This window comes from Salmo salar, chromosome 10 (assembly GCF_965601325.2).
Source record: "Salmo salar chromosome 10, fSalSal1, whole genome shotgun sequence".
Taxonomy (NCBI): Eukaryota; Metazoa; Chordata; class Actinopteri; order Salmoniformes; family Salmonidae; genus Salmo; species Salmo salar.
In genome coordinates this window covers 16013399-16040176 of record NC_138300.1, presented here as the reverse complement: position 1 = coordinate 16040176, position 26778 = coordinate 16013399, and the positions used below count along the sequence as shown (strand labels likewise).

The 26778-nt window shown below is 42.7% G+C and overlaps 1 protein-coding gene across 2 annotated transcripts in view; it reads left to right on the top strand.

Moving 5' to 3' along the window:
• Positions 1-506: 506 nt before the first annotated feature.
• LOC106613589 (zinc transporter 7) overlaps positions 507-26778 on the top strand; it is a 28735-nt gene continuing 2463 nt past the window's right edge. The window contains exons 1-8 of one of the 2 annotated variants that reach the window (XM_014216007.3): positions 507-680; positions 1251-1352; positions 1939-2052; positions 5936-6023; positions 6214-6346; positions 10250-10432; positions 11194-11241; positions 15280-15415. In XM_014216007.3, the coding sequence (XP_014071482.1) occupies positions 601-680; positions 1251-1352; positions 1939-2052; positions 5936-6023; positions 6214-6346; positions 10250-10432; positions 11194-11241; positions 15280-15415 (884 nt within the window). In that variant the 5' untranslated portion in view covers positions 507-600. Of the gene's footprint in view, positions 681-1250; positions 1353-1938; positions 2053-5935; positions 6024-6213; positions 6347-10249; positions 10472-11193; positions 11242-15279; positions 15416-26778 lie in introns of both variants that reach the window. The other variant, XM_014216006.3, reaches the window with a different exon arrangement.

Sequence of the window (26778 nt, the reverse complement as noted above, 5' to 3'; positions counted from 1 at the left end):
ATCCACTGTATCAAACGCCTTTTTGGAGAGCTAACATAACCATACCACAAAAGTTCCCTCCATCTACTTCCTTCCTGATGTAGTCAGTTAGATATAGTAGGCAAGTATTGGTGGAATGGGATTTCCTAAAGCCAGATTGGAGCTCATATAGTAGGTTGTGTAAGGAAATATCTGCTAATATCAACCTGCTCGAACATAATCTTTTCCATGACCTTAGATAAAATACACAGGATTGAGACAGGCCGGCTGGGATCCTAATGCAATACCAAATACCATATCTGATAGGGGGTTCTCAGCACATTGATGAGAACTCTGGGGGTTCTTGGACCTCCATATGGGAACCCCAGAAATATAGGATTGCCAACTGTATCCATACACCAACATACCATTCATTGGCTTTATTTGAGAATCTGTCTGAAAACCACTTGTACCATAACTGTAGGCAGGCAGTACAGTCCCTATAACATGTATTACATGTTTTGGTAGCGCAAGCGCCCTCTATTGATCGGATCTGTTGGCTGAGAGCTGAGTTGGTGGTTTTAGCTCAAACCAGCAGTATTTAGCTAGCTAGCTTGGCACAACCTGGGTGGGACTGCTAAAATGTTACCATTATCTATAAAAGACGACGAGTACAAGCCACCCAAATTCAACCTCCTCGCCAAGAGTTCAGGATGGTTCAGGTAAATTGTCTTATTTGTGTGTTCTTGCTGTATTATTTAGGTCTTAATTAGCTTGTTAGCTAGCTATTTTGGTTCTATGCTCACTGCTAGCTTAATTCAGATGTGAAAATGTGATGCCAAAGATTATGCTGTAGTTACCTAGCTAACGTTAGCTACCAAAAACAGCTTGCTAGGGGTAGGGGACCATCCACCTTGGTTGCTGACCAAGTTGATATTTGTTAGTTAGCTCCATAGTCAAAAATAAGGCTAGGTTAGCTGTCTAGATAGCCAGTTAGCTTCAGATGCACGAATGTCTGGCCAACACAGCTGGAAGTTAGTTACTTCCGACTTACTTAGCTAGCCTAGCGGGGTTTGTATATTATTAAATATTTGTGTGCTGTCAACAACATGCTTGTACAGGAAATGTATGCAATTTTGCACATTTGACATATGTAGCTACTTCTCATTCTTATTAACTGGCTCTACTGTTTTGATCAGCGCAAGCTAGCAAACGTTACTTAGGTAACGTTAGCTTGGTTGATAACTCGCGCTTGCTGCGATTCTAACTCAGTGAAATTTCTTTTTTTCCAGATCAATCCTATCTGATAAAACATCACGCAACTTGTTTTTCTTTCTCTGTCTGAATCTGTCCTTTGCTTTTGTTGAATTATCGTACGGCATATGGAGTAACAGGTAAGTTCTGTATCATTCGATGGGAAAATCCTAACAAACGCAACTCTTATTTCAGGATGTGCCACGTATGTCTAAGCAAGCGTTGTACCAACAGTGCCCGTTGCTTGCACTGCCTCTATCAGTGGGAATGCACCACCAACTACATTATAACATCTAGCTAGACACATACTATTCCCTAGTTATGTGTTTTGAAATGGCTATCCGTCTTGATAGCTGTATTTTATGCATGAATTTCTGCCAGGACATCTTATCTGCAACATGTGTTCAAATTGTTGCCTGGAACCAGCTGCTAGGGCTAGGGTTAAAATGTCACTGTCATAAAATCCACGCGTTCCCATAGACAAGTAACTAGCTAATTAGAACTAATATGTGCAGTAATGTTTTATCAGCCATAACTTAGTCGTTCATAAAAACAAAACTTGTTTTTTTTGTGTGTTATAGTGCAACTTTTACCCCCGGCAATTGCAAAGCTTGGGGGGATATCTGGTGCGGGTGACTGTCTAGTCTAACAAGTTTTTTTGTGTGTGTGTGTGTGTGTGTGTGTGTGTGTGTGTGTGTGTGTGTGTGTGTGTGTGTGCGCTCTCAGTTTAGGTTTGATATCAGATTCCTTTCACATGTTCTTTGACTGCACTGCACTTTTAGCCGGACTTGCAGCCTCCGTGATTTCCAGGTGGAGGTCGAATGACTCATTCTCCTATGGGTACGTATGCAGTCAATGTAGACTATAGCTTCACTTTTTGCGCCTTCGCTAGCAAAGGTAACGCTGCCTCCAAAACTGATAAGGAGTCTCTGCTAATGTTTACGTTTTGACGTTTGTGATGTCTTACCAAGCGTATATGGTTACCTGTATTATTTTTGATCTTATGCCTTTATTGATATCCAGAGTTGCCAATCCTGCTGGTGATCGCTAAATCTGCACCTTTACCTTTAGTACATATTTGGATGTGTGTATTGCTACTAATGTAACAAAGGTGTTGCAGCTGTATGGAGTGATTTCAGTTCAAACTGAAATTGTATTCGACTTCTATAATTCTGAAATAGGATTTCGTATTTGTAATGCACGAATGGAATCATTGAATTCATAATTGACCTTGTATTTCATGATTTGATACGGAATTAAATGAATATTGTATTCCGTTTTAAATTGTATTGAATATTTCAGTTTAATATTTTCAGTTTCAATATGGTAGATATTGAATTTGTCTGTGTATCAAGTTTACAAACTATAATTTCAAGTTTAGCAATATATAATATATTCAACTTCTCAGAGGCTTTCAATTCTCTAAATTCAGATTCAAAAACCAGAGATGTAATCCTGGTACTTTTCCAGACAGGAAAGGTAGTCAAAAGCTATCTGTTCTCATCTGTCTGTGGTAAAGTTTCTGAAGCCAATGTGTCATGTTGAATATTCTTTTCCAATGAATTTGTCTCTACTGTTTGAACTGTTTTGGCTATAAGCTATTATGACCCCATTCCTGAAAGCTAAGACTCTTGGACATGGACGTGCCTTCTGTTCCCTTCTATGATGATCACAGCCCGCATAGGACATGTTAGAAGGAAGTGTCACAAGTTTGACTTCCATAAAAATATAGTAAATAGCCCTATCATAGCCTTTCTACGTCCTATTTCATTTTGCTCTTGTGACTGACTGGGTTTGAACCAGGTCTCCTATATGTCACAGGAAGCTATCACAAGTCTTCAAGTCTGCAGCAAGGTTACTCCTCAAAAGAGCGTGGTTCATCAGACCACCTTGGTCACATTTCCTACTCAGAGTTCACGGCACCAAACTGTCTGGGTTCGAAATCAGGCCTACAATTTTCTGTGGCAAACAGAAGCAGAAGGATCTGTGCACTCCATTTTAATGAGTGCAACAGAAGTGGTTTGGCGATCCATGCATGTGATGAGCAACCTTGCCTGAGACCTGAAGACTTGTTTTACTGATGGGGTTCTGACCCAGGTATCCTGAGCACCAGACAATGCAACGTTTCAGGTCTCAGACAAGTCACTCATCACATGAGCGTTGTCACCGAACCACTTGCGTTAAACTTCACCCCCTTTGACCTCCTTGAAGAGACCATCCAAGTCACAGGACTAATGCCTAGGCTTTAGCTCAGCAGTCCAACAGTCTTAACCCTGTCAGTCACATGTTACCCTTATAATGATGACCCTTGCTGGAGACTTAAAGCTACACGATATATGAGAAAGTATGTGGACACCACTTCAAATTAGTGGATTTGGCTATTTCAGCCACATGTTGCTGACAGGTGTCTAAAATCACACCGCCATGCAATCTCCATAGACAAACATTGTCAGTAGAATGGCCTGTGAAATTTTTGCCCTGCTAGAGCTGCCCCGGTCAACTGTGCTGTTATTGTGAAGTGGAAACATCTAGGAGCATCAACTGTGCTGTTATTGTGAAGTGGAAACATCTAGGAGCAACAACTGTGCTGTTATTGTGAAGTGGAAACACCTAGCAGCAACAACTGCTCAGCTGCGACGTGGTAGGCCACACAAACTCACAGAACAAGACCACTGAAGCGCGTAGCACGTAAAAATCGTCTATCCTCGGTTGCAACGCTCACTACCGAGTTCCAAACTGCCTCTGGAAGGAACTTTTGCACAAGAACTGTTCGTCGGGAGCTTCATGAAATGGGTTTCCGTTGCTCACACAAGTCTAAGATCACCATTTTGCAATGCCAAGTGTCGGCTGGAGGGGTGTAAAAGCTCGCCTCCATTGGACTCTGGAGCAGTGGAAACGCATTCTCTGGAGTGATGAATCACGCTTTACCATCTTGACAGTCCGACGGACGAATCTGGGTTTGGCGGATGCCAGGAGAACGCTGTCTGCCCGACTGCATAGTGCCAACTGTAAAGTTTTGTGGAGGAGGAATAATGGTCTGGAGCTGTATTTCATGGTTCGGGCTAGGAAATCTTAAAGCTACAGCATACAATGACATTGTTGACGATTTTTGTGCTTCGAACATTGTGGCACCAGTTTGGGGAAGGCCCTTTCCTGTTTCAGCATGGCAATGCCCCCGTGCACAAAGCGAGGTCCATACAGAAATGGTTTGTTGAGATCGGTGTGGAAGAACTTGACTGGCCTGCACAGAGCCCTGACCTCAACCCCATCAAAGACCTTTGGGATGAATTGGAACGCCGACTGCGAGCCAGGCCTAATCCCCCAACGTCAGTATCCAACCTCACTAATGCTCTTGTGGATGAATGGAAGCAAGTCCCCACACCAATGTTCCAACATCTAGTGGAAAGCCTTCTCAGAAAAGTGGAGGCTGTTATAGCAGCGAAGGGGAGACCAACTCCATATTAATGCCCATGATTTTGGAATGAGATGTTTGACGAGCAGGTGTCCACATACTTTTGGTCAAGTAGTGTATGTCTTCATGTTGCTCATCACATAAGCGTGTCTAACCAAACCACACTCTTTTGATGAGTAACGTTGCTGGCTCTTTAAGACTTGTATTTGTGTAGCAGATGGAGATCTGTGACACTCACGATGGCTTGGAATGCTTCGTATGAGCTGAATCAGGGGGGAGCGGTACTTGCTAAGCAGGCAGCGTGATGTCCTTTACGATGGTGCTACTGGACTCTGATCTACAGTTGCGCTCAAGTCAACCACTGGAGTTGCTGTAGAGTGAGTTTGTGGGGTGAATGTAGCAGATGGGGATCTGTGAAACTCACTCATCAGCCTGAAGTGTCGCCCCTTGTGCAATTGAAGGCCTTTTTCAACAGCGCGGTGTGTTGGAACTCTTCAGGAGGGCGGTCACGTGTGTTTTGCGAGGCAGAGGACCTGAGTTCGAGTCTCTGAGTTGAATCAGGGGGAGCGGTACTTGATAAGCAAGCAGCATGTTGTCCTTTACATGAATTTCCTGAACTTATCCCTATAGGCTTTAGCTAAATGGGCTAACAGTCTTGTGACATGCAGGATACCTATTTCGAACCCAGTCAGTCACAATATTAAATAGGGAGTGAAAGTATTTTTTTTGTTTTTTTTGACCCAATAGCCAAAATGCTTGAGCCGTTAGCGCCAAATTCATGCGCAGAAAATGTATTCAACATGCCACATTGGCTTTAGAAACCATCAGAAGCTTCTGTTTACCATAGAGTTTAATCCTCTGTTTTCCTCTACCTTTCCTGGCTGGCAAAGTACCAGGATGTTATCTCTGGTTTTGAATCTGAGTTTAGAGAACTGAATTTAAAAATAAACTTTCATTAACTTGAAATTATAGTTTGTAAACTTGATACACAATTAATGCAATATCTACCATATTGAAACTGAATATATAAATATTGAATTTGAATATTCAATTACATTTAAATACATTTAACTCAATTCAATATTAATTCATTTCAGTTTCAAATCAAATACTATATCAATTTATGAATGAAATGATTTCATTTGTGCATTACACGTTTAAAAAATATTACATTCAAATTCAATATCCTAATACAAAATTATGGAATTCAAATACAATTTGTTGGCACTGAAATGGCTCCAGCTGTTTTTAAATCACATTGATTAGCCTCTTGTTGACCTGTGTGTACTGTACTTCCCTTTCTGTTTTCAGATACGTGAGGGCGGAGGTGTTGGCAGGGTTTGTGAATGGCCTGTTCCTCATCTTCACCGCCTTCTTCATTTTCTCAGAAGGCGTAGAGGTATGCCACAGAACACAATGGGTTTGATTTGGAGTATTTCACATATTGAAAACAAAATAGATTTTGATAGTCCTTATCTTATATTGTCTAAGCACTGTGATTCAACAATATTATCAACTTTTATTTAAGATGACCAATTCTCAATAACGATGTTGATTTGACTGGTCCTGTCTCCTGCGGCATCTGACAGAGGGCTTTGGAGCCGCCACACGTGAATCACGATCGTCTGCTCCCCGTGTCTGTCGCTGGGCTGCTGGTGAACCTGGTGGGCATCTTTGTGTTCCAGCACGGGGGCCACGGCCACTCTCACGGAGGGGATGAAGGTAAAATGAGGACATCTCATTCTCTCTCTCTCTCTCTCTCTCTCTCTCTCTCTCTCTCTCTTTCTCTCTCCCCGTAGTCACTTTACACATCTACCATATCACTCCTAATCTTTATTCTCTCGCAAGTGGTCACTCCACACTTTCCTGATAGTCCCTGTACTTCTTCTTTGCGCTTCTATGCTAGGTCTAAAAGCATATAGTGTTGGGGTGGAGCCATAGGTTGATTCAACTCATCCACCCATCACTTGTGTCCCCTAAAGTTCCTTTACTTGGTGGTCCCCCAAGTTGTTCTCTCAAATTCCCTCAGGCTCACTGCCTAACCCCTTTCCGCTCTTAAGTCACCAGTCCCTGTACCCTTTTCAAACACGCTAATAGCTTGCCTTGTATGTGGCGCGATACTAAACTCAGCGAAAAAAGAGCGGTCTTCTCACTGTCAACTGCGTTTATTTTCAGCAAATTTAACATGTGTAAATATTTGTATGAACATAACGAGATTCAACAACTGCGACATTAACTGAACAAGTTCCACAGACATGTGACTAACAGAAATGGAATAATGTGTCCCTGAACAAAGGGGGGGCTCAAAATCAAAAGTAACAGTATCTGGTGTGTCCACCAGCTGCATTAAGTACTGCAGTGCATCTCCTCATAGACTGCACCAGATTTGCCAGTTCTTGCTGTGAGATTTTACCACACTCTTCCACCAAGGCACCTGCAAGTTCCCGGACATTTCTGGGGGGAATGTCCGGGAACTCACCCTCCGATCCAACAGGTCCCAGACGTGCTCAATGGGATTGAGATCTGGGCTCGTCGCTGGCCATGGCAGAACACTGACATTCCTGTCTTGCAGGAAATCACGCACAGAACGAGCAGTATGGCTGGTGGTATTGTCATGCTGGAGGGTCATGTCAGTAGGAGCCTGCAGGAAGGGTACCACATGAGGGAGGAGGATGTCTTCCCTGTAACGCACAGCGTTAAGATTGCCTGCAATGACAACAAGCTCAGTCTGATGATGCTGTGACACACCGCGCCAGACCATGATGGACCCTCTACCTCCAAATTGATCCCGCTCCACAGTACAGGCCTCGGGGTAACGCTCATTCCTTCAACGATAAATGTGACTCCAACTATCACCCCCAATAAGACAAAACTGTGACTTGTCAGTGAAGAGCACTTTTTGCCAGTCCAGTCTGGTCCAGCGACAGTGGGTTTGTGCCCATAGGCGACGTTGTTGCCGCTGATGTCTGGTGAGGACCTGCCTTACAACAGGCCTACAAGCCCTCAGTCCAGCCTCTCTCAGCCTATCGCGGACAGTCTGAGCACTGATGGAGGGATTGTGCGTTCCTGGTGTAACTCGGGCAGTTGTTGTTGCCATCCTGTACCTGTCCCGCAGGTGTGATGTTCAGATGTACCGATCCTGTGCAGGTGTTGTTACACGTGTTCTGCCACTGCGAGGACGATCAGCTGTCCGTCCTGTCTCCCTGTAGCGCTGTCTTAGGCATCTCACTGTACGGACATTGCAATTTATTGCCCTGGCCACATCTGCAGTCCTCATGCCTCCTTGCAGCATGCCTAAGGCACATTCACGCAGATGAGCAGGGACCCTGGGCATCTTTCTTTTGGTGTTTTTCAGAGTCAATAGAAAGTTCTCTTTAGTGTCCTTAGTTTCCTAAGTTTTCATAACTGTGACCTTAATTGCCTACAATCTGTAAGCTGTTAGTGTCTTAACGACCGTTCCACAGGTGCATGTTCATTCATTGTTTATGGTTCATTGAACAAGCATGGGAAACGGTGTTTAAACCCTTTACAATGGAGATCTGTGAAGATATTTGGATTTTTACAAATTATCTTTGAAAGACAGGGTCCTGAAAAAGGGACGTTTCTTTTTTTGCTGAGTTTAGTTGTGGCAGGAAATTGAGTTTCACTACATGCACATTACTTAAAGCTGCAGCACATGATATGCAGCTGAGCTTCGCATCCGATCAGAGGTGACAAACACTCCTCTGCAATGGCCGTTAATTTAGTTCACCATTCTGCAAACGTCATTGCTGCTGCTTGTGCTCACCTCCGCTCCACCTTTTGTGGTTCTGCTCTTCTCTGTCAGGGGAGATTGACTCTGCTCTGCCTATAGTGTGGTTTTGGTCAGTTTTAATTAGCTATATATGCGCTCAACAATTGAATGGGTAACCTAACGGTTAAGGTTTACCAATTAAATTGTTGGGGACATGGAGTGCAACTTTATTTTTAGAAAGTATACAGTGCATTTGGAAAGTATTCAGACCCCTTCCCTTTTTCCACATGTTCTGACGTTACAGCCTCTAAAATGGATTCAATAAAAAAAGTTTCTTATCAATCTACACACAATACCACAAGAGAACTGGTTTTGGAATTTTTTTTTTTTTTTTTAACGATACCTTATTTACATAAGTATTCATACCCTTTGATCATCGTTGAGATGTTTCTACAACTTGATTGGAGTACACCTGTGGTAAATTCAAGTGATTGAACATGATTTGGAAAGGCACACACCTGTCTATATAAGGTTCCACAGTTGACAGTTCATGTCGGTGCAAAAACCAAGCCGTGAGGTCAAAGGAAATGTCCGTAGAGCTCTGAGAGAGGATTGTGTCAAGGCACAGATCTGGGAAAGGGTACCAAAAAATGTTTGTACAATTTGAAGGTCCCCAAGAACAAAATGGCCTCCATAATTCTTAATTGGAAGAAGTTTGGAACCACCAAGACTCTTCCTAGAGCTGGCCGTCTGGCCAAACTGAGCAATCGTGGGAGAAGGGCCTTGGTCAGAGAGGTGACCAAGAACCCAATGGTCACTTTGACAGAGCTCTAGGGTTCCTCTGTGGAGATGGTTGTCCTTCTGGAAGGTTCTCCCATCTCTGCAGCACTCCACCAATTAGGCCTTTATGGTAGAGTGGCTAGACGGAAGCCACTCCTCTGTAATAGGCTCATGACAGCCCTCTTGGCATTTACCAAAAGGCACCTAACAAAGGACTTTGACCATGAGAAACAAGCTTCACTGGTCTGATGAAACCAAGATTTGAACTCTTTGGCCTGAAGACCAAGCATCACGTCTGGAAGAAATCTGGCACCATCCCTACGGTGAAGCATGGTGGTGGCAGCATCACGCTGTGGGCATGTTTTTCAGCAGCAGGGACTGGGAGGCTAGTCGGGAACGAGGGAAAGCTAAACGGAAAAAAGTACTGAGATCTTTGCTGAAAACCTGCTCCAAAGCGCTCAGGACCTCAGACTGGTGTGACACCCAAGACAACACAGGAGTGACTTCAGGACAAGTCTCAATGTCATTGAGTGGCCCAGCCAGAGCCTGATCAAACATCTCTGGAGAGACCGAAAATGGCTGTGCTGCGACGCTCCTCATCCAACCTGACAGAGCTTGAGAGGATCTGTGGAGAAGAACGGGAGAAACTCCTCAAATACAGGTGTTCCAAGCTTGTAGTGTCATACCCAAGAAGACTCAAGGCTGTTATCGCTGCCAAAGGTGCTTCAAAGTACTGAGTAAAAGGGTCTGGATACTTTTGTATTTTTCAAACATTTCTAAAAAACAGTTTTTTGCTTTGTCTTTATGGGTTGTTGTGTGTAGATTGATGAGGGAAAACTATTTAATACATTTTAGAATAAGGCTGTAACGTAACTGGGGGAAAATGTGGGAAAAGTCAAGGGGTCGGAATACATTCCCACTGTACTTTCCCTTAGTCGGCACCTCTACAAACATTGAGTGCTTTTTACAGAACACATTCCTCAAGTAGGGAGCACCCCTAATGGACCCCAAACACCAAGACCAAATGATTCGTCACTCGCCTTTTATGTTCAATAGATCTGACAACACAAACGTATTTGTAGGTGTAATCTGTGTTTTATGGTCTTTTGCAGGTCACAGCCACTCTCTGTTCAATGGCAATGCAGGTCACGGACACAGCCATGGGGGGCATGGGCAAGAGTCCAAACATGAAGCTGGGCACGAGCACAGCCATGGAGATGGACACGGGCACAGCCATGGACACGGGCACAGCCACGGCGGTCACGGCCACTCCCACGAGGACCCCCACTGCCATGGTGATGCAACAACACTCTCTGGCACAGAACCAAATGCCTGTAATGCAGTATGAGAATCATTTTGTTCTAGAATTGGTAGTTATTTCAGTGGCATCCAATGTTTTTACATCTTAATTTAGGTAAATACGCAAAACCATTTTGAGGAGAGTGAATATGCAGTGTATGATTTGCGGCAACCGGCAACAATTTCAAAAAAATCGGGTTTTTGTCACAATTGTTGGTGGTTTTGTTGAAGCCCATTTTTTAAAATGTTTTCTGCATCTGTGTGTTTGCTTTAGAAGTCCAATCCCAAATCAATTCCTACCTGGGTCTTTATTGATGCCTCCTTTTTTTTTTTTTTAAAGCTCTGCACACAATGGATAAGTGGCCCAAATGTGCAAAATTCCACCTTGCCTAAACCACTAGGTGGCGCTATTGCCACATTGCTGATGCTGTCTGCTCAAGTGGACTCAATGATATCGGGGCAGGGGGATTAGTTTATTAGGCCTGAACGTTCACTATGCAGTTCTTGACTGTTCGCTCTACTGTCTATCGCTGTTCACACGATTGAGTATTTGCCAGAACTTGATATGTGAGCTGGAGCTTTAAGCATATGTGGCAGCACTTCACTCCCCTTTCATTGTGTCCCAGCAGAAGTCTCAATGAACCTATCCAGGTAGTTGAAAGGCTGTTGTAAATCTCATTTGTGGTTTGCCCTGTTTTCTATAGTCAATACTAATTGTCTGTTGTATTTAATTAATGCATGGATTTATTTATTTCAGATGAACTGCACACGCCAGGGAAGGGCTCCAGCAAACAGATTTTGCAAGGTACTGAACATTGAAATGACTTGACTAATTTTGATGCAGCTTTTTACTCGTCTTTGTTCACCTATTGTACAGTGCCTTCGGAAAGTTTTCAGACCCCTTGACATTTCCCACATTTTGTTACATTACAGCCTTATTCTAAAAAGGATTACATACACATTTATTCTCAGAAGTCTACACACAATATCCCATAATGACAAAGCGAAAAACAGGTTTAGAATTCTTTACAAATGTGTAAAAAAAAATATTAAAAAATTACCTTATTTACATAAGTATTCAGACCCTTTTCTATGAAACTCGAAGTTGAGCTCAAGTGCATCCTGCTTCCATTTGATTGGAGTCCACCTGTGGTAAATTCAATTGATTGGACATAATTTGGAAAGGCACACACCTGTGTCTATGAGGTCCCAGAGTTGACAGTCATTGTCAGTGCATAAACCAAGCCATGAGGTCGAAAGAATTCTCAGTAGAGCTCTGAGACAGGATTGTGTTAAGGCACAGGTCTGGGGATGGGTACCAAAACATTTCTGCAGCATTGAATGTCCCCATGAACATAGTGGCTTACGTAATTCTTAAATGGAAGAAGTTTGGAACCACCAAGACTCTTCCTGGAGCTGGCCAAACTGAGCAACAGGGCGGGGGAGAAGGGCTTGGTAAGGGAGGTGACCAAGAACCCGATGGTCACTCTGACAGAGCTCTAGAGTTCCTCTGTGGAGATGGGAGAACTTTCCAGAAGGACAACCATCTCTGCAGCACTCCACCAATCAGGCCTTTTAAGGTTGAATGGCCAGACGGAAGCCACTCCTCAGTAAGACATCCTGCTTGGAGTTTGGCAAAAGGCACCTATTTGGCCTGAATGCCAAGCGTGACATCTGGAGTAAACCTGGCGCCATCCCTACGGTGAAGCATGGTGGTGGCAGCGTCATACTGTGGGGATGTTTTTCAGCGGCAGGGACTGAGAGACTAGTCAGGATCGAGGTAAAGATGAACGGAGCAAAGTACAGAGATCCTAGATGAAAACCTGTTCCAGAACGCTCAGGACCTCAGACTGGGGTGAAGATTCACCTTCCAACAGGACAGCGACACTAAGCACACAGCCAAAACAACACAGGAGTGGCTTCAGGACAAGTCTCTAAATGTTCTAGACTTGAACCCGATCGAACCTCTCTGGAGAGACCTGAAAATAGCTGTGCAGCAACGCTCCACGTGCAACCTGACAGAGCTTTAGAGGATCTGCAGAGAAGAATGGCACAAACTCCCCAAATACAGGTATGCCAAGCTTGTAGCGTAATACCCAAGAAGACTCGAGGCTGTAAACGCTGCCAAAGGTGCTTCAACAAAGTGCTGAGTAAAGAGTCTGAATACTTAGGTAAATGTATTGTAAACCTGTTATTTTTTTATTTTTTATTAACACAAAATTAACACTCTTGTCAGCCTTGGTAAACCACCATCTGACACCTTAATTGGCTATAATGTTGTATGTGAGATTGTAGTTATACATTTTCATCCAGTTCAAGGAAAGAATACTGTTTTTTAACGCATAGTCCTAGGCAACCTTACCCTATCTATCTGTTTGACGGTATTTCCAACATCTCTGCAAAAAAAACCTTTGCAATGGTGTGAGATTTAATGGGTCTGGTAACTTGAATTTGGTGGGGAAATGTCAAGGCACCATTACATCTGAGAAAGAGTCCAGGAGCACTGTCACTAAACTCCTTTGTCCAGGCTTCTGTGGGAAAGGGCTGAAAGGAGAAAGTAGTTTGTCCCTTTCACCCGGCACATAGAGAGCAATGAAGAGAGGGAGAGCGAATGGGCCCTTTGGGAGGCCTGCTTAGGGGAAACACTGGGCCCACACAGAATTTGGGGTGGCGTAGGGGGCTCTGGAGAACAGAGGAGGAGGGGGATAGGAGAGGGGAAGGGGGAGCTGACAGTGCAGAAGGTGACTTAACCACTGTTCCCTTTTGGCCATTGATTGAGGACCTTTCCTCTTTGGGTGGCATTGTTATGAAGCTCGAACCCAGGAGGTTGGTTGATATTTCTTTGTCGAGCTCAGTTTTCCGTTCACAAAGTGCAGGGTACTTTTGGCATGGAATGACGTCCTCGTCAACATTCCTTTTCAACTCCACAGTTTTCCCCGAAGAAAAAATGTATATGACCTTGGATGTGGTAGGGTTTTGTCACTAATGTTATACACCCTGCCAGATTGTAGCACTAGATTGGATTTAAGAGAATTGCCCAAATCAAAATGATAGCTTATAGGCACAGTTGCAAATTATAATTTTTCATTGACGTGCTCCTGTAAAAAAAATTGTTTTTGTGCTGCAATGAATGTGTTACACAATCTCAACTTCCGAAGGCTAACCCCAGCCACACTCCAAAATGGAATTCCATTCATGTTGCATTTCAATTGAATGACTAAACAAAAGTGGATAAAATGGAGTTATAAAAAAACGGTCATTGACTACTTTTTTTATTTAAATGTTCTGATACTGTATCTAGTCATGGCGTTGAATGTTAAATAATTATTTTTTTCTATTTTCTGCATTGTAGAATAATAGTGAAGACCAACTATATGAAATAACACCTATGGAACCATGTAGTAACAAAAAAAATCAAAATATATTTGAGATTCTTCAAAGTAATCACCCTTTGCCTTGATGACAACTTTGCACACTCTTGGCATTCTCTCAACCGGCTTCACCTGGAATGCTTTTCCAACAGTCTTGGAGTTCCCACATATGCTGAGCACTTGTTTTCCTTCACTCTGCGGTCCAACTCATCCTAAACCATCTCAATTGGTTTGAGGTCGGGTGATTGTGGAGGCCAGGTCATCTGATGCAGCACTCATCACTCTCCTTCTTGGTAAAATAGCCCTTTCACAGCCTGGAGGTCATTGTCCCGTTGAAAAACAAATGATAGTTCCACTAAGCGCAAACCAAATGGGAAGGTGTATCGCTGCAGAATGCTGTGGTAGCCATGCTGATTAAGTGTGCCTTGAATTGTAAATAAATCACTGACAGTGTCACCAGCAAAGCACCCCCACACCATCACACTCCCTCCATGCCTCACCGTGAGAACCACACATGGGAAGATCGTCCGTTCACCTACTCTGCGTCTCACAAAGACACGGTGGTTGGAACCAAAAATCTAAAATTTGGACTCATCAGACCAAAGGACCGAATTCCACCGGTCTAATGTCCATTGCTCGTGTTTCTTGGCCCAAGCAAGTCTCTTCTTCTTATGGTGGCCTTTTTAGTAGTGGTTTCTTTGCAGCAATTCAACCATGAAGGCCTGATTCACGAAGTCTCCTCTGAACAGTTGATGTGTCTTGTTACTTGAACTCTGTGAAGCATTTATTTGGGCTGCAATTTCTGAGGCTGGAAACTCTCATGAACTTATCCTCTGCAGCAGAGGTAACTCTTGGTCTTCCTTTCATGTGGCGGTCCTCATGAGAGCCAGTTTCGTCATAGCGCTTGATAGTTTTTGTGACTGCACTTGAAATTTTTATCATTTTTATCTTTGCTTATTTGAGCTGTCCTTGCCATAATATGGACTTGGTCTTTTACCAAATAGGGCTATCTTCTGTATATCACCCCTACCTTGTCACATCACAACTGATTGGCTCAACCACATTAAGTAGGAAAGAAATTCCACAAATGTACTTAACATGGCACACCTGTTAATTGAAATGCATTCCAGGTGACTACCTCATGAAGCTGGTTGAGCGAATGCCAAGCGTGTGCAGAGCTGTCATCAAGGCAAAGGGTGGCTACTTTGAAGAATTTCAAATAAAACATATTTTGATTTGTTTAACACTTGTTTTGGTTACTACATGATTCCATGTGTGTGTTATTTCATAATTCTGCTGTCTTCACTATTCTACAATGTAGAAAATAGTAAAATTCATGAAAAACCCTTGAATGAGTAGGTGTTCTTAAACTGTTGACTGGTACTATATATCTATATATTGTGTTTGCTGCGGGACAAATAATTTGTAGATAAGGATATGAAATGCTTAAGACAACCCATGTTGTTTTACAGGGGTGTTTTTACATATCGTAGCTGACACTCTGGGCAGTGTGGGAGTGATCATCTCAGCCCTCCTGATGCAGAAGTATGATCTGATGATCGCTGACCCCATCTGCTCCATGTGCATCTCCATTCTCATCGGAGTCAGGTCAGTTGACCTCGCACAGTAGTACAATTCCCAACAGGCCACACACTCATTTTACAAATATTCCTGTAAGAGAGAAACTTGAAGGCCATCTGTCACACTGCTGCAGGAAAGTACCCCACGCACACACACTCGGGGCTACATTTACTGTGTCGTTTTCACCAGTACAATTTGGAACTGTTGTCTTCAGGATGGATTAAAATGCCTTCAAAGTAAGCTCAAAACAGTAATGTAATTTTATTTTTAGGCAATATTGCCTTTCTTTGTTTGATTTCTGCACTGGTGCAAACACTTCCTTAAACACCACAATAGTTGTTTTTTTTTTACCTCAAGTGTCGGTCACTTTGATTGTTTTCGCCTTGCCATCGTAACAACCGAACAGCAGAGCAATTTCACAAGGATCCCCATCCATTTGAACGCTCCACATGTAGGGCTAAACCCAGGGAATATTGCACACTGGCTTCTCCCATGATGATGAGTATTGGTATTCTGCTATTCAGCAAAATGTCTTTAATGGTGGGTCGGTCTCCACCGTAGACCCACTTCTCCTGGTGCTGCAGAACAAGATGAAACGACAGAAGGCAAGCATGCATTCGGGCATGTTGTCTCACCACTTCAAACTGGCCACTGTTAATCTTTCTCAAACGCTGCCAACACCACTGTAAAGTGCAGAATTACAGGACTCGTACAGTGGGGTGGAGTCTTTGTGGCTCCGAGAACATATGGCATCCCAGAAATCATGCTCTGTCCTGCTTTGTAGCATTCTTCAAACGTTTACTGCCAAGATGTTGCCAAGTAGACTTTTTATGCAGTGTTAAGAGTCATGCTCTCTCTACACTAAATAATGCCCAGCATTGATTTGAATCTTCTGTGTAGCCTACATCTGACTTAGGGAGCTTTAGTCGATATGACTCATGATTTACATCAAGCTTCAGGAAGTTTCAGCAACCAGTAACTTTAAACTGGTTTCTTCATTTGGGGTGAAGACCGACCGAGCAGACCGAACTAGTCGCACTTGCAATAGAGAACCAGTCAGTCCAACAGACAGGATGGGAGGGCCAAGAATTGTTCCTTGACCACCTGGCCATTCCCAGCAGATAGGTGGTGTAGCCCATCTTTTACACAGTGCGTGACCCTATGAGAAGCGAGAGAGTGACATTATGGCATCTAAATAATAGATTTAGCTTTTCAGATGTTGTTCCCCAGTGGTAGATGGACCTGCAAAACTGCTGAAATCCAGAGGGATTTCGAAAAAAAGATATTTGGTGAGGAATGGACTTGAATGACTCTTGAGACCCAGAAAAGAGGCATTAGTTCTTAGTGGCTCGCCTGCTCATGTGTTTCTCAATTCTTCACTGTCTTCTGTTAGTCGTACAGTAGGGACAAAGTGGTTGGGGAGAGGGCCCCATTATGCAAATGTAAACTCGGTGAGTAAAGCCTCTGGTAAACTTGTTCGCCATCTCTGTCTTTTGAGCCTTTTCTTTCCTCCTATCTGGAATGTGGTCGTGATCTGTGACTGTTCCGTTTAAATGTGTGAACAAAGCCATCCTTTTAGTGTGGATTTCTCCCCTTTTTCTTGATCTGCCTGAGTGGGGTTTTGTCATTGAGACTTAAGCCGACGCGTTTTTCTCCATAGCCATCGGTGAAAGGCAAAGAAATTAACAGTTCACATGTTGGACAATGAGAACAAACGAACCCACCTAGGCTTATTCTACAGCATGTTGCGTTCCATCTTGGGACAGAGCGAGGCTCGTAAAAGAGCCATTTCAATACAGGTGCGATATGGAACAAGTGAGGGAAGAATGAAGAGGGAGAGGAGCAATTAAATGGCAAATAAAATGAAGCAGATGTAAGCCCCAAAATAAGCAGTGAAAAACATACAACTAACCTCCAACGTTGTAAAACCACCTAATCTGCAGCTGATATTTGGCTATTATTTTCAGAATGTTTGTACTTTTTGCTTTTGTTAAGCGGCTGGACGGGAAGAAATGGAGAGCGAGAGAGTAGTCAAACAGGGGAAATGTTTTCAAATCCCTTTGTGGACATTTTGTTGGACCCCACCCAGATGGTTGTGCGGGATCGGAGATTAATTTCCACGGGCCTTGATGCGTGTTGTTTTGTCGTGAATATTTGTTTTGAGTGTAATCACCTTCCTGTTAGTGTAAGTTCTGTGTGAAGTTATTTTGGGACCTCGTATTGTGACATCTTGATAAAAACGTTTAGCACGGCAAAGAGTTCTGGATTCATTCCAGAACAACTCAAAATGAAAGATGTGTAATTACTTGGAAGTATATTCCCCACCGTTCTGGAATGGCCATCATCCATTTGCGGGATTCAAGATTCAAACAATATTGGCCTACAGATATCATTTTACTATTTGATTACCCAGTGAAATGGACCGTAGATCTCTCTCTGTTATTGGACCGGCAGAAGGACAGTGGGTTGTTTGGAGAAATGGAAGTCGGTGTGTGCGGCCTGAACCTCAGCTGGTTGACCATGTTTTATTTTCCTTTGCTGACATTGACCACATTTGGAGGCTGGAGGACTATTAAGGGGAGGTGCGTAGCTTTCCCATCCTCCCTGAACGGCCATACTTGGAAGTACCCTTTTCAGCTTGCAAAAACTGTACAGAACCAAGCACAGACCCCTTGCACGTGTGTGTTTGCCTTGGGCCGTCCCAGTGTGTTTCTTTGTGTGCCTCGGTCAAGGCCTGGTGGCTGCTGGCCTCGCACCAAAGGAGAATATCTGGGTTGGCTGTGGACAGATGGAACAGTCTGTGCAGCCTGTGATTAGTGAGTGGAGAGAGGTGGTTAGAGGCCCCTGCGGGCCCCTTGGCTCTCTCTGTGGGGCTGTGGGTTAGCTGGGGCCTCATGTGGGACTCTGCTGCAGGGACCAAGAGCCCGGCTGAGGCTCCTCCCTCCCTGCTGGAGGAAAAGGAGCCAAAGGCTGGGTAATGACTCCCAGGTGAAAGCCTGGAAACCAGATAAGGTAGGCGTGAATAAATTAGGACACACTATGTAAATACGAGTACTAATCAAGGCCTTTTGGGACAGTGATTTGGCTCATTTTGAAATGAGGATAACTATTGGAATGATGAAGAGACGACGGTGTGCAAAGACTAATTGGCTTTGAGTTGCTAGTGTGGCAACTCATTGTTAGATGTTTGAACAGTACATACCCAGGTGCCATACAAAAGTGAATTGATTACATATAACGGGTGAGTGCTATACGTTAACTTGAATGCTGTTTATTTTGACCCAATTATTGAAGGCTTGAAGTTGAAGCTTTTTTTTTTCTTCTCTCTCTCTCATCACTTCAAACCTCGTACATCATTAGTCAAAGTGTACTCTTACCTTTGACCTCTGTTACATCATTCCCTTGAGGTTTTCCCTTTCATGAACTAGACTTGGCAGAAGAGCCATTGTGTTGGCCGGTAATGAAGGTGATGTTTCAGGCCAGGGCTTGAGGTTAGGTAATGAACCCTTCCACATAACCACTGTGAAAGCCCTCCCCTTTCTGATGGTCACATAGGGCCTTGTTTTCATTGCTCCCTCTTTAATGCTGTCACGTTTCCTTGAGTTGAGGAGACATAAAGAGTTGAAAGGCACAAAGTTGAGACACTCCTTTCGTCAATTCCAATAACCAGGTTTCCATCTAACTATTTAATGCGGATGAATTACCTGACGCATAAAAAAATGTCATGACAGGGCTGATGGAAACAGGACATGTCTGTACAATTTCATACATTTCGATACCATTTGTTCGTTCGACGTGATGGGATCTTGTCGGTAAAATTAATTATGCAAGAAATGGTGGTGGAAAATCTAACCTATCGAAGTAAACTTGGAGTCACGCCATATGTCACATTGTAGGCCTTGTACCACCACAATATGGATAAGCATGAAAAGTTTATAGGCAAATAAAGTTAAGTGCACGGTGATCATGCAATTTCCCAATCGGCTAAATATCGAGGGTATTCGATAGCTGGTGACATGGTGCTTGGCTGCCAATTTAGCAAATACAATTATTGCTCTTATCCATATCTCATCATATAACCTGTCCACTTTATCAGCGAACTTGTCGAGAGCATGCGTCAAAACCAGACTGGGCAAATTTGCTATGTTATCGTAAAAGTTTGATAAAACCATTGGTAGAGTTGAAAATGCGATGCAAACTCTTAAAATAAATGAGTTTTATGTGCACAGCTTTTTATCCACCACAATTTACTTTGATGGAAACACCCCTCATTGTTTTTATGCAGATTTTTGAATATTCGCATGAAAATCTGTCGCCAATTGGCTAGAAACCTAGCTACTGGTCAGTTTCACTCATTTTATTACATAATTTAAAATGTAGAGTAGTTTCTGCCTCCCCTGTCTACTAAAACCACACCATTTTGTTTAAGGTAACCATCCTAGTGTAGCTGACTGTAATAATAGGTGTTTCATGCTCCTTTGAATCAGAGGGACTTCTGATGGTTTTAGATGTGGGGAGAAGATTTCACTAGCATGTCATGCTTAACCCACATGTCCTACATTGCCATTGGCTCTCCATTTAATAACAGGTTTACATGTTCTTTTGAATTGTTATTTCACCTCTTTTCAGTGGCTTGGGTCAGTATCGTGTTCAAGGCCATGCATCTGAGATTTATGTATCCATCTTAAACTGTATTTCTAACTTCTCAGCCCATGTTATCCATGGCAGGTCTGTGTCCTTTTATTTTTTTAGATGTTCTCATGATGAACATAGGCGTTCATTCAGAATGGGTGGACGTAGGCTTCATTTTCTTCTTGTCGTGGTAGAGCTTCCCTAGTTTTGCTTCATTGTTCAACTCCAAGACTGTTCGCTCCAAGGCCTTGAAGAATGTGGGTCTGACTCCCTCTCTTTACAACTCGGGGAATTCCAGAACAGTGTTGACACTTTGGCAGCCCCTCATTGGAAGAGCATTTTTTTTTTCCCATTGGGAAGAAACAGGATTTGGTTCAACCTCATCATGCAGTAATGTCAGTATGAGTCAAATGTTGCCTACTGTTAGTATTGGTTGCCTGGTGAGTGAGATGTTCCCACTTTTTTGTTGTTGTGGTAAATCTCCCTTGACTGAGGGGTTTAGGCCTATACTGCTCTTGCTACTGTTATTGAATGACTGCTTATATCGACAATACTTAGTGGTTGATTATTATTGTGTGCCTTGCTAAAGATCCTGTACTTGTTAGACGTCCACTAATTGGTGAAGAAATGTTTGGTGAATTGGTTTCCAAAACGCCAATACCAGGGATGTTACACATTGGCGCTTTGAGTCTTGGTTCAAAGCTCGAAATCAGGGATGTCAAACTCATTCCATGGATGGCCTAGTATCTTCTGGGTTTTTGGTTTTTCTTTTCAATTAAGACCTAGACAACCAGGTGAGGGGAGTTCCTTACCAATTAGTGACCTTAATTCATCAGTCAAGTACAAGTGAGGAGCGAAAACCCGCAGACATTCCGCCCTCCATGGAATAGTTTTGACACGTGCTCTATTAATTATTAATATATTATGATTAAGTTTGTGTGGTGACTGAGTCAGTGCTGTTGAATCTACACAGGAAGGCTGGGGACAATAGTATGATTTCAGAGTAGGGCATTCCCCTCGTGCTGGGAGCTTTCCTGTTTTTAACGATAGCTACTGAAGGATGGAACTAAATAAGAGATGTATATCCCTACCTTCCCTAATTGAAGTAAACTACTGGACAACAACACAGGCTTTTACTTCCAGCTTATACATACTATATACATTTTACAATATTTTTTTGGTTTTGTGTTTAGTCCCATCCTTCAGCTACTAGTTGGTTTTTGATTCAATGCAACTTCGTGATTGAAGACAGTATTGCATTCTGGAAAATATCATAGACTGTTTCTATAACTTACCAGTATGAATTCAATATTTTCATGAATCAAATCAGGGAGCAAAACAAGAGACAACCTCCTGACTCAGATTCTATACTGTTGGTTATTGGCTGCTTCCACAGTAGCATACAGTACATCGTTCAGTACACCACACGTATTACACAAAATGCTTCTGTGTGCTGAATTGTTAAGTGTGTTACCACAGCGTTTACTGGCCAGGAGTGCTGAACAGTCAGGAAATGGATGGATCACTTACCGGCTCCTCATTTGGCTACTGTTAATGTCAGGCTGGCACAAATAAAAGCTTCTCTAATTGCTGCCCAGACCTTCATAATCGTAACTAATCAACTGGGGAAGAGAAGGTCACTGGCATTTCACAAGATGCCTTTCCTTCCACTTATTACCAATTTTTTTTTTTGCCATTGGCCTTAAATTTCCCTGCGCCCGTGGAAATTGAATTTTAACATATCAAAATCCCCCTGTTTAACCCTCTAGATTGAGGGGGGTGGTTCTAAGCTAACATATGGAATTGTTTTAAGATGGTCAAACTAACGATTATTTAGCTATTTGATTTTGACCTTAATTTAAAGACTCCTTTATCTAAAAAATAATATATACAGTTGAAGTTGGAAGTTTACATACACCTTAGCCAAATGCATTTAATCCCAGTAAAAATGTCCTGTTTTAGGTCACTTAGGATCACCACTTTATTTTAACAAAGTGAAATGTCAGAATAATAGTAGAGTGATTTTATTTCAGCTTTTATTTATTTCATCACATTCCCAGTGGGTCAGAAGTTTACATGCACTCAATTAGTATTTGGTAGCATTGTCTTTTTAAATTGTTTAACTTGGGTCAAACGTGTCAGCCTTCCACAAGCTTCCCACAATAAGTTGGGCCCATTCCTCTTGACAGAGCTGGTGTAACTGAGTCAGGTTTGTAGGCTTCCTTGCTCGCACACGCTTTTTCAGTTCTGCCCACAAATGTTCTATAGGTTTGAGGTCAGGGCTTTGTGATGGCCACTCCATTACCTTTGTTGTCCTTAAGCCATTTTGCTACAACTTTGGAAGTATGATTGGGGTCATTGTCCATTTGGAAGACCCATTTGCGACCAAGCTTTAACTTCCTGACTGATGTCTTGCGATGTTGCTTCAATATATTCACAATTTTACTTCCTCATGATGCCATCTATTTAGTGAAGTGCACCAGTCCCTCCTGCAGCAAAGCGCCTCCACAACATGCTGCCACCCCGTGCTTCACGGTTGGGATGGTGCTCTTCAGCTTGCAAGCCTCCCCCTTCTTCCTCCAAACATAACGATGGTCATTATGGCCAAACAGTTCTATTTTTGCTTCATCAGACCAGAGGACATTTCTCCAAAATGTATGAACTTTGTCCCCATGTGCAGCTGCGAACCGTAGTCTGGCTTTTTATGGCGGTTTTGGAGCAGTGGCTTCTTCCTTGCTGAGCGGCCTTTCAGGTTATGTCGATATAGGACTCGTTTTACTGTGGATATAGATACTTTTGTACCTGTTTCCTCCAGCATCTTCATAAGGTCCTTTGCTGTTGTTCTGGGATTGATTTGCACTTTTCACACAAATACATTCATCTCCAGGAGACAGAATGCGTCTCCTTCCTGAGTGGAATGACGGCTGCGTGGTCCCATGGTGTTTATACTTGCGTACTATTGTTTGTACAGATGAACGTGGTACCTTCAGGCGTTTGGAAATTGCTAACAAATTCACTACATGGAACAATAGATGGTTCCAAAAAACATCTAAAGGAAGTTTGTTCTGATGTGTCTGTGAGATATGTGTGTGTGTGTGGAAGATCAGGAAATGTATCCCCTTAGTTTAAGTGTCTAAAATATCTCCATAGACTTCCATTCATTTTTTAATTTTTTTTTAAAACTGGTACCAGGGACTTTCAGACGAGGTTTGTGGGTATCCTAGAGCAAAATGGAGAGAGACACCTTTCAATAGTGGTCATAAGCGTTTGGATACTAGACATTTTCGTGATAAGACTGATTTTCGGGATGTCTCATGGTCTGACAAACACCGCTCTAGCTCTGCCACCTTTCACTGCAGATACAGAAGGGCGATATCAGTGTATTGAGAAGCAGCCCATGCAAAAATCTTATCTTAAAGAACAGACCGATGTAAACTAAACTCTTTCCCATTTGTTTATTTAGCTTCAATTCAAAGACCGTTTTGAGAAAATGGTTGTCATTTGACAAGCTATTACAAAATGACAGTCAAAACAAAGTTCATGGCTGTTTTTATGACATGTTACACAATTATTTTTGTCAATCTGTTTGGCTGCAGACTAGTGCAGTAGAAGTAAATAAGGAGTCAATGTGTGACTTTAAATTTCTTCAAAGGTTCTCTTTTCCCGGCAGCCATAATCAAGTCTTTGATTTCATAATAACATGTTGGGTAGGGGAACGTTGGCTACATTTCGACCGGACCCTTAAGACTCAAAGGCAAAGCTGAAGAATGTACAGTAGCCTATATGCCGACGAGCTGGTTAGTGTAGTGTGCTACTAGCATGTAGTGCAAGTGAGACTGTAGACGTGGAGGAAGAGCAAAGGGAAAGTTTTGCCCACGTTGACATGCACCGAGTGGGGCTTCTGGTGGGGTGTAGGGGATTCAGGGATAATGACGGGGAGAAGAGGGGAGTGAGTGGGGTTTTGGGAACGGGGAAAGCTGCCAAACCCTCTGATGGCTCACACATGCCTTGGTGGTCGGCCTTGTGGCTTTGGTATAGGGGTTAGGCGGGACATGCAATGGGATTTTTTTTTTTTTTTTTTTTACTGTGGCCGCGAGATGGTTGCGAGGAGACAAAAGGAAGGATCAAGAGTGGCTGGCGTGGCACTGTCCAGCCTCATGAAGTCATTGTTCAACTATGCTAGTAGTCTCCGCTGCAGCCAGCAGGGTCTGCAGTGCAGTTCTCCTGCTCTCTGAAAGCAGATTCTGTGACATTTTGAATTGATGGCAAAACCTTCCTCTTTGACCTAGGCCTGCCATTTCGGAGGAATTCCAGACAACTGAGGTTTGTTGGACCGAAAAAAAATATTAAAAAATTAAATAAAAAAACTTGGCCAGAAATATTACCAATGTTTATATATTACCACTAATTAAAAACATTTGTCACTCCACTGTTATAGTTTCTCCTTCCTTAGTTGAATTAAGGTGGAGGAATTCTCTCAATGCCCTACCTGCGTAGTCTTGAGTACCAGTTCCTTTGGCAAGCTTGCCACTCCTTGTCATTGATAAAGAATTTCTAACAAAGTCAAAAACAAACATTTAGCTGTTAGCTAGGCAAGTTGTTGTAGTTTAGATTTTAAGCCTCTATGATATTTTGTGGTTCTAATTGGTGGTTCTATGTATTTACTCTGAGAATTTATACTGAGCTAGCAACTTTTGACACAGGTTTGTCTGGGAAAACACGGTTTCTTAGCAACCGGATACCAACGTGGAGACTGGGTTTGCCAGGTCTAGCTCAAATTTCTAGCACAATCACCACTCAATCTGCCCACAAGGCTTGAAAAACTAGCCTCAAGAAATGGATGCACAGCGAGAGGAGTTGTCATATTTATACAAACCCCTTTTTCCATAACGTTATCGAGCGAATTAAGGAATATCAACATAAGAAGCAAGACTCGGTTGTCATCAATATAATAATTATTGTGAGCTAACGTCACGTAAAAGGAATTTGAATATGCCGCGAGAGAAGATCATTTATCTTTATTAAACTTGGCAGATCCCTTTTCGCATAACTATATAGTTTGAGTGATGAAATTTGGACAGAGGATCACAATCCCAAACATTGGGCTATTTTCTGGCAATTGTGCCATCATTATGAGCCAGATGGTAAGACTACAACCCGTTTATAAATGGCCTATTTGCAAGATTGACTTGTCATTTCAATAGGCTAAATCTGGGTTTATGATTGTAATTCTATTTTGCATAGCTAGATACAGGTAGCCTGTAGCCCCTTATAGGCCTACATAATATGGCCTACAGTAGCCTGGGCAAGATCTAAACTGAACAAGTGCTTGTGTTGCGCAGTAACCTGCTGGAATAGGCTACTGAGGATGGTGTCGTCATTTTCAATCGCTGAATCAAATATGAATATGAACTGAATAGGCCAATGCTTGTCTTTTTTTTACCTGTAGCCTAATCTGACGTTTTCTAACAGCTGATCGGCAATTGCAATAGAGCTTTGACCATGATCACAATTGATAACTTCCAATTGAATTAACTAAACATGGCCATTAATAATTGCATAACACAACGCTACAACAACAAACTGAAGTCATACGGTATTTACAAAATGTTTGCTAGGCTACACAAAGTGGCACATTGATTTGCAATAACTCCAGAGATTTCGTAATTTCAACATTTATTGTATCAAATGGAAGGCTACATAAATCAGTAGGCCACTTGATGGCCAACATATGCAAACGTTTCATTGTGGTCTTTTCCCCATAACCGAAGCATGCAATGGAGTTCCATCACTTCCATTTCAAATTTCCACTCGCGCAGCGCTCAAACCCAAGAACTGAGCATGCGGAAAACCCTTCGCTTGATACAGTTTTCCATAAGCGAAGTCGACACAGAATGCAGTTTTAAACAACCTCCGAGCGAATTTATCTAGTGCGCCATACATTTTCCAGGGCTTTGTCGCCTTTATTTATTTTCTATTGCGTTAATGTTTTATGGACAAAGGGTTGGAAATAAGTGTCTCCATAATGATCTAAATAGCCTACATACAACCAATGATTTATATATACATCATTGCATACAACTGGTAAAAAGTTGTCAAGACGTGCACGCTGCTGTCTCCTCGCCAGCCTGCTGCAGCGATTTCAACACACACCCCTCCGGCCCTCGCACTCACTCACTCACTCACTCAACAACAGCCTCCTCACTGTCTGATAGTCCGCAGCAGCAGGTCACCGTGAAATGTATATTTTTTTTTTAATAAATGCAATGGCTGCCGCAGTGCAATTTAGAAGTACCCCAAAAACCCGCGACCAATACATTTTCACCCGCACATCGTTTTCAAAGTAGCCCAATTTACGGGAAAATTTCAGATAGGACAACCTTGTGGGGGAAAAAGTGATGGTTCCAATACTTGCGTAATCGTTGTGATTGGAGGATAGCTGTGAGGGTGATTGAATCAGGATCAAATCTTCATCTTTCCTAGAGCTCATTAATGTTCATATTTGAAGATGGCAGAAAGGACATTTTATTTGGCACATGACATGGCATACAGGGACAACTGGAATGCGTTTTTAACCAAGCAAGCTGTCATTGTCCAGGGTTCATATTGTTCAGCTTGACTTGTGCCCCAGAAGCACAATATCGCTTTGGACAGATTTGGCATGCCTTGGCCCTGGGCCTGCCAGTGTTGACAGGAAAACCTTGGGGAAGTAAGTCACGCTGACCTGATATTTTTCTCCCTTACCCTCTGTGTCACAG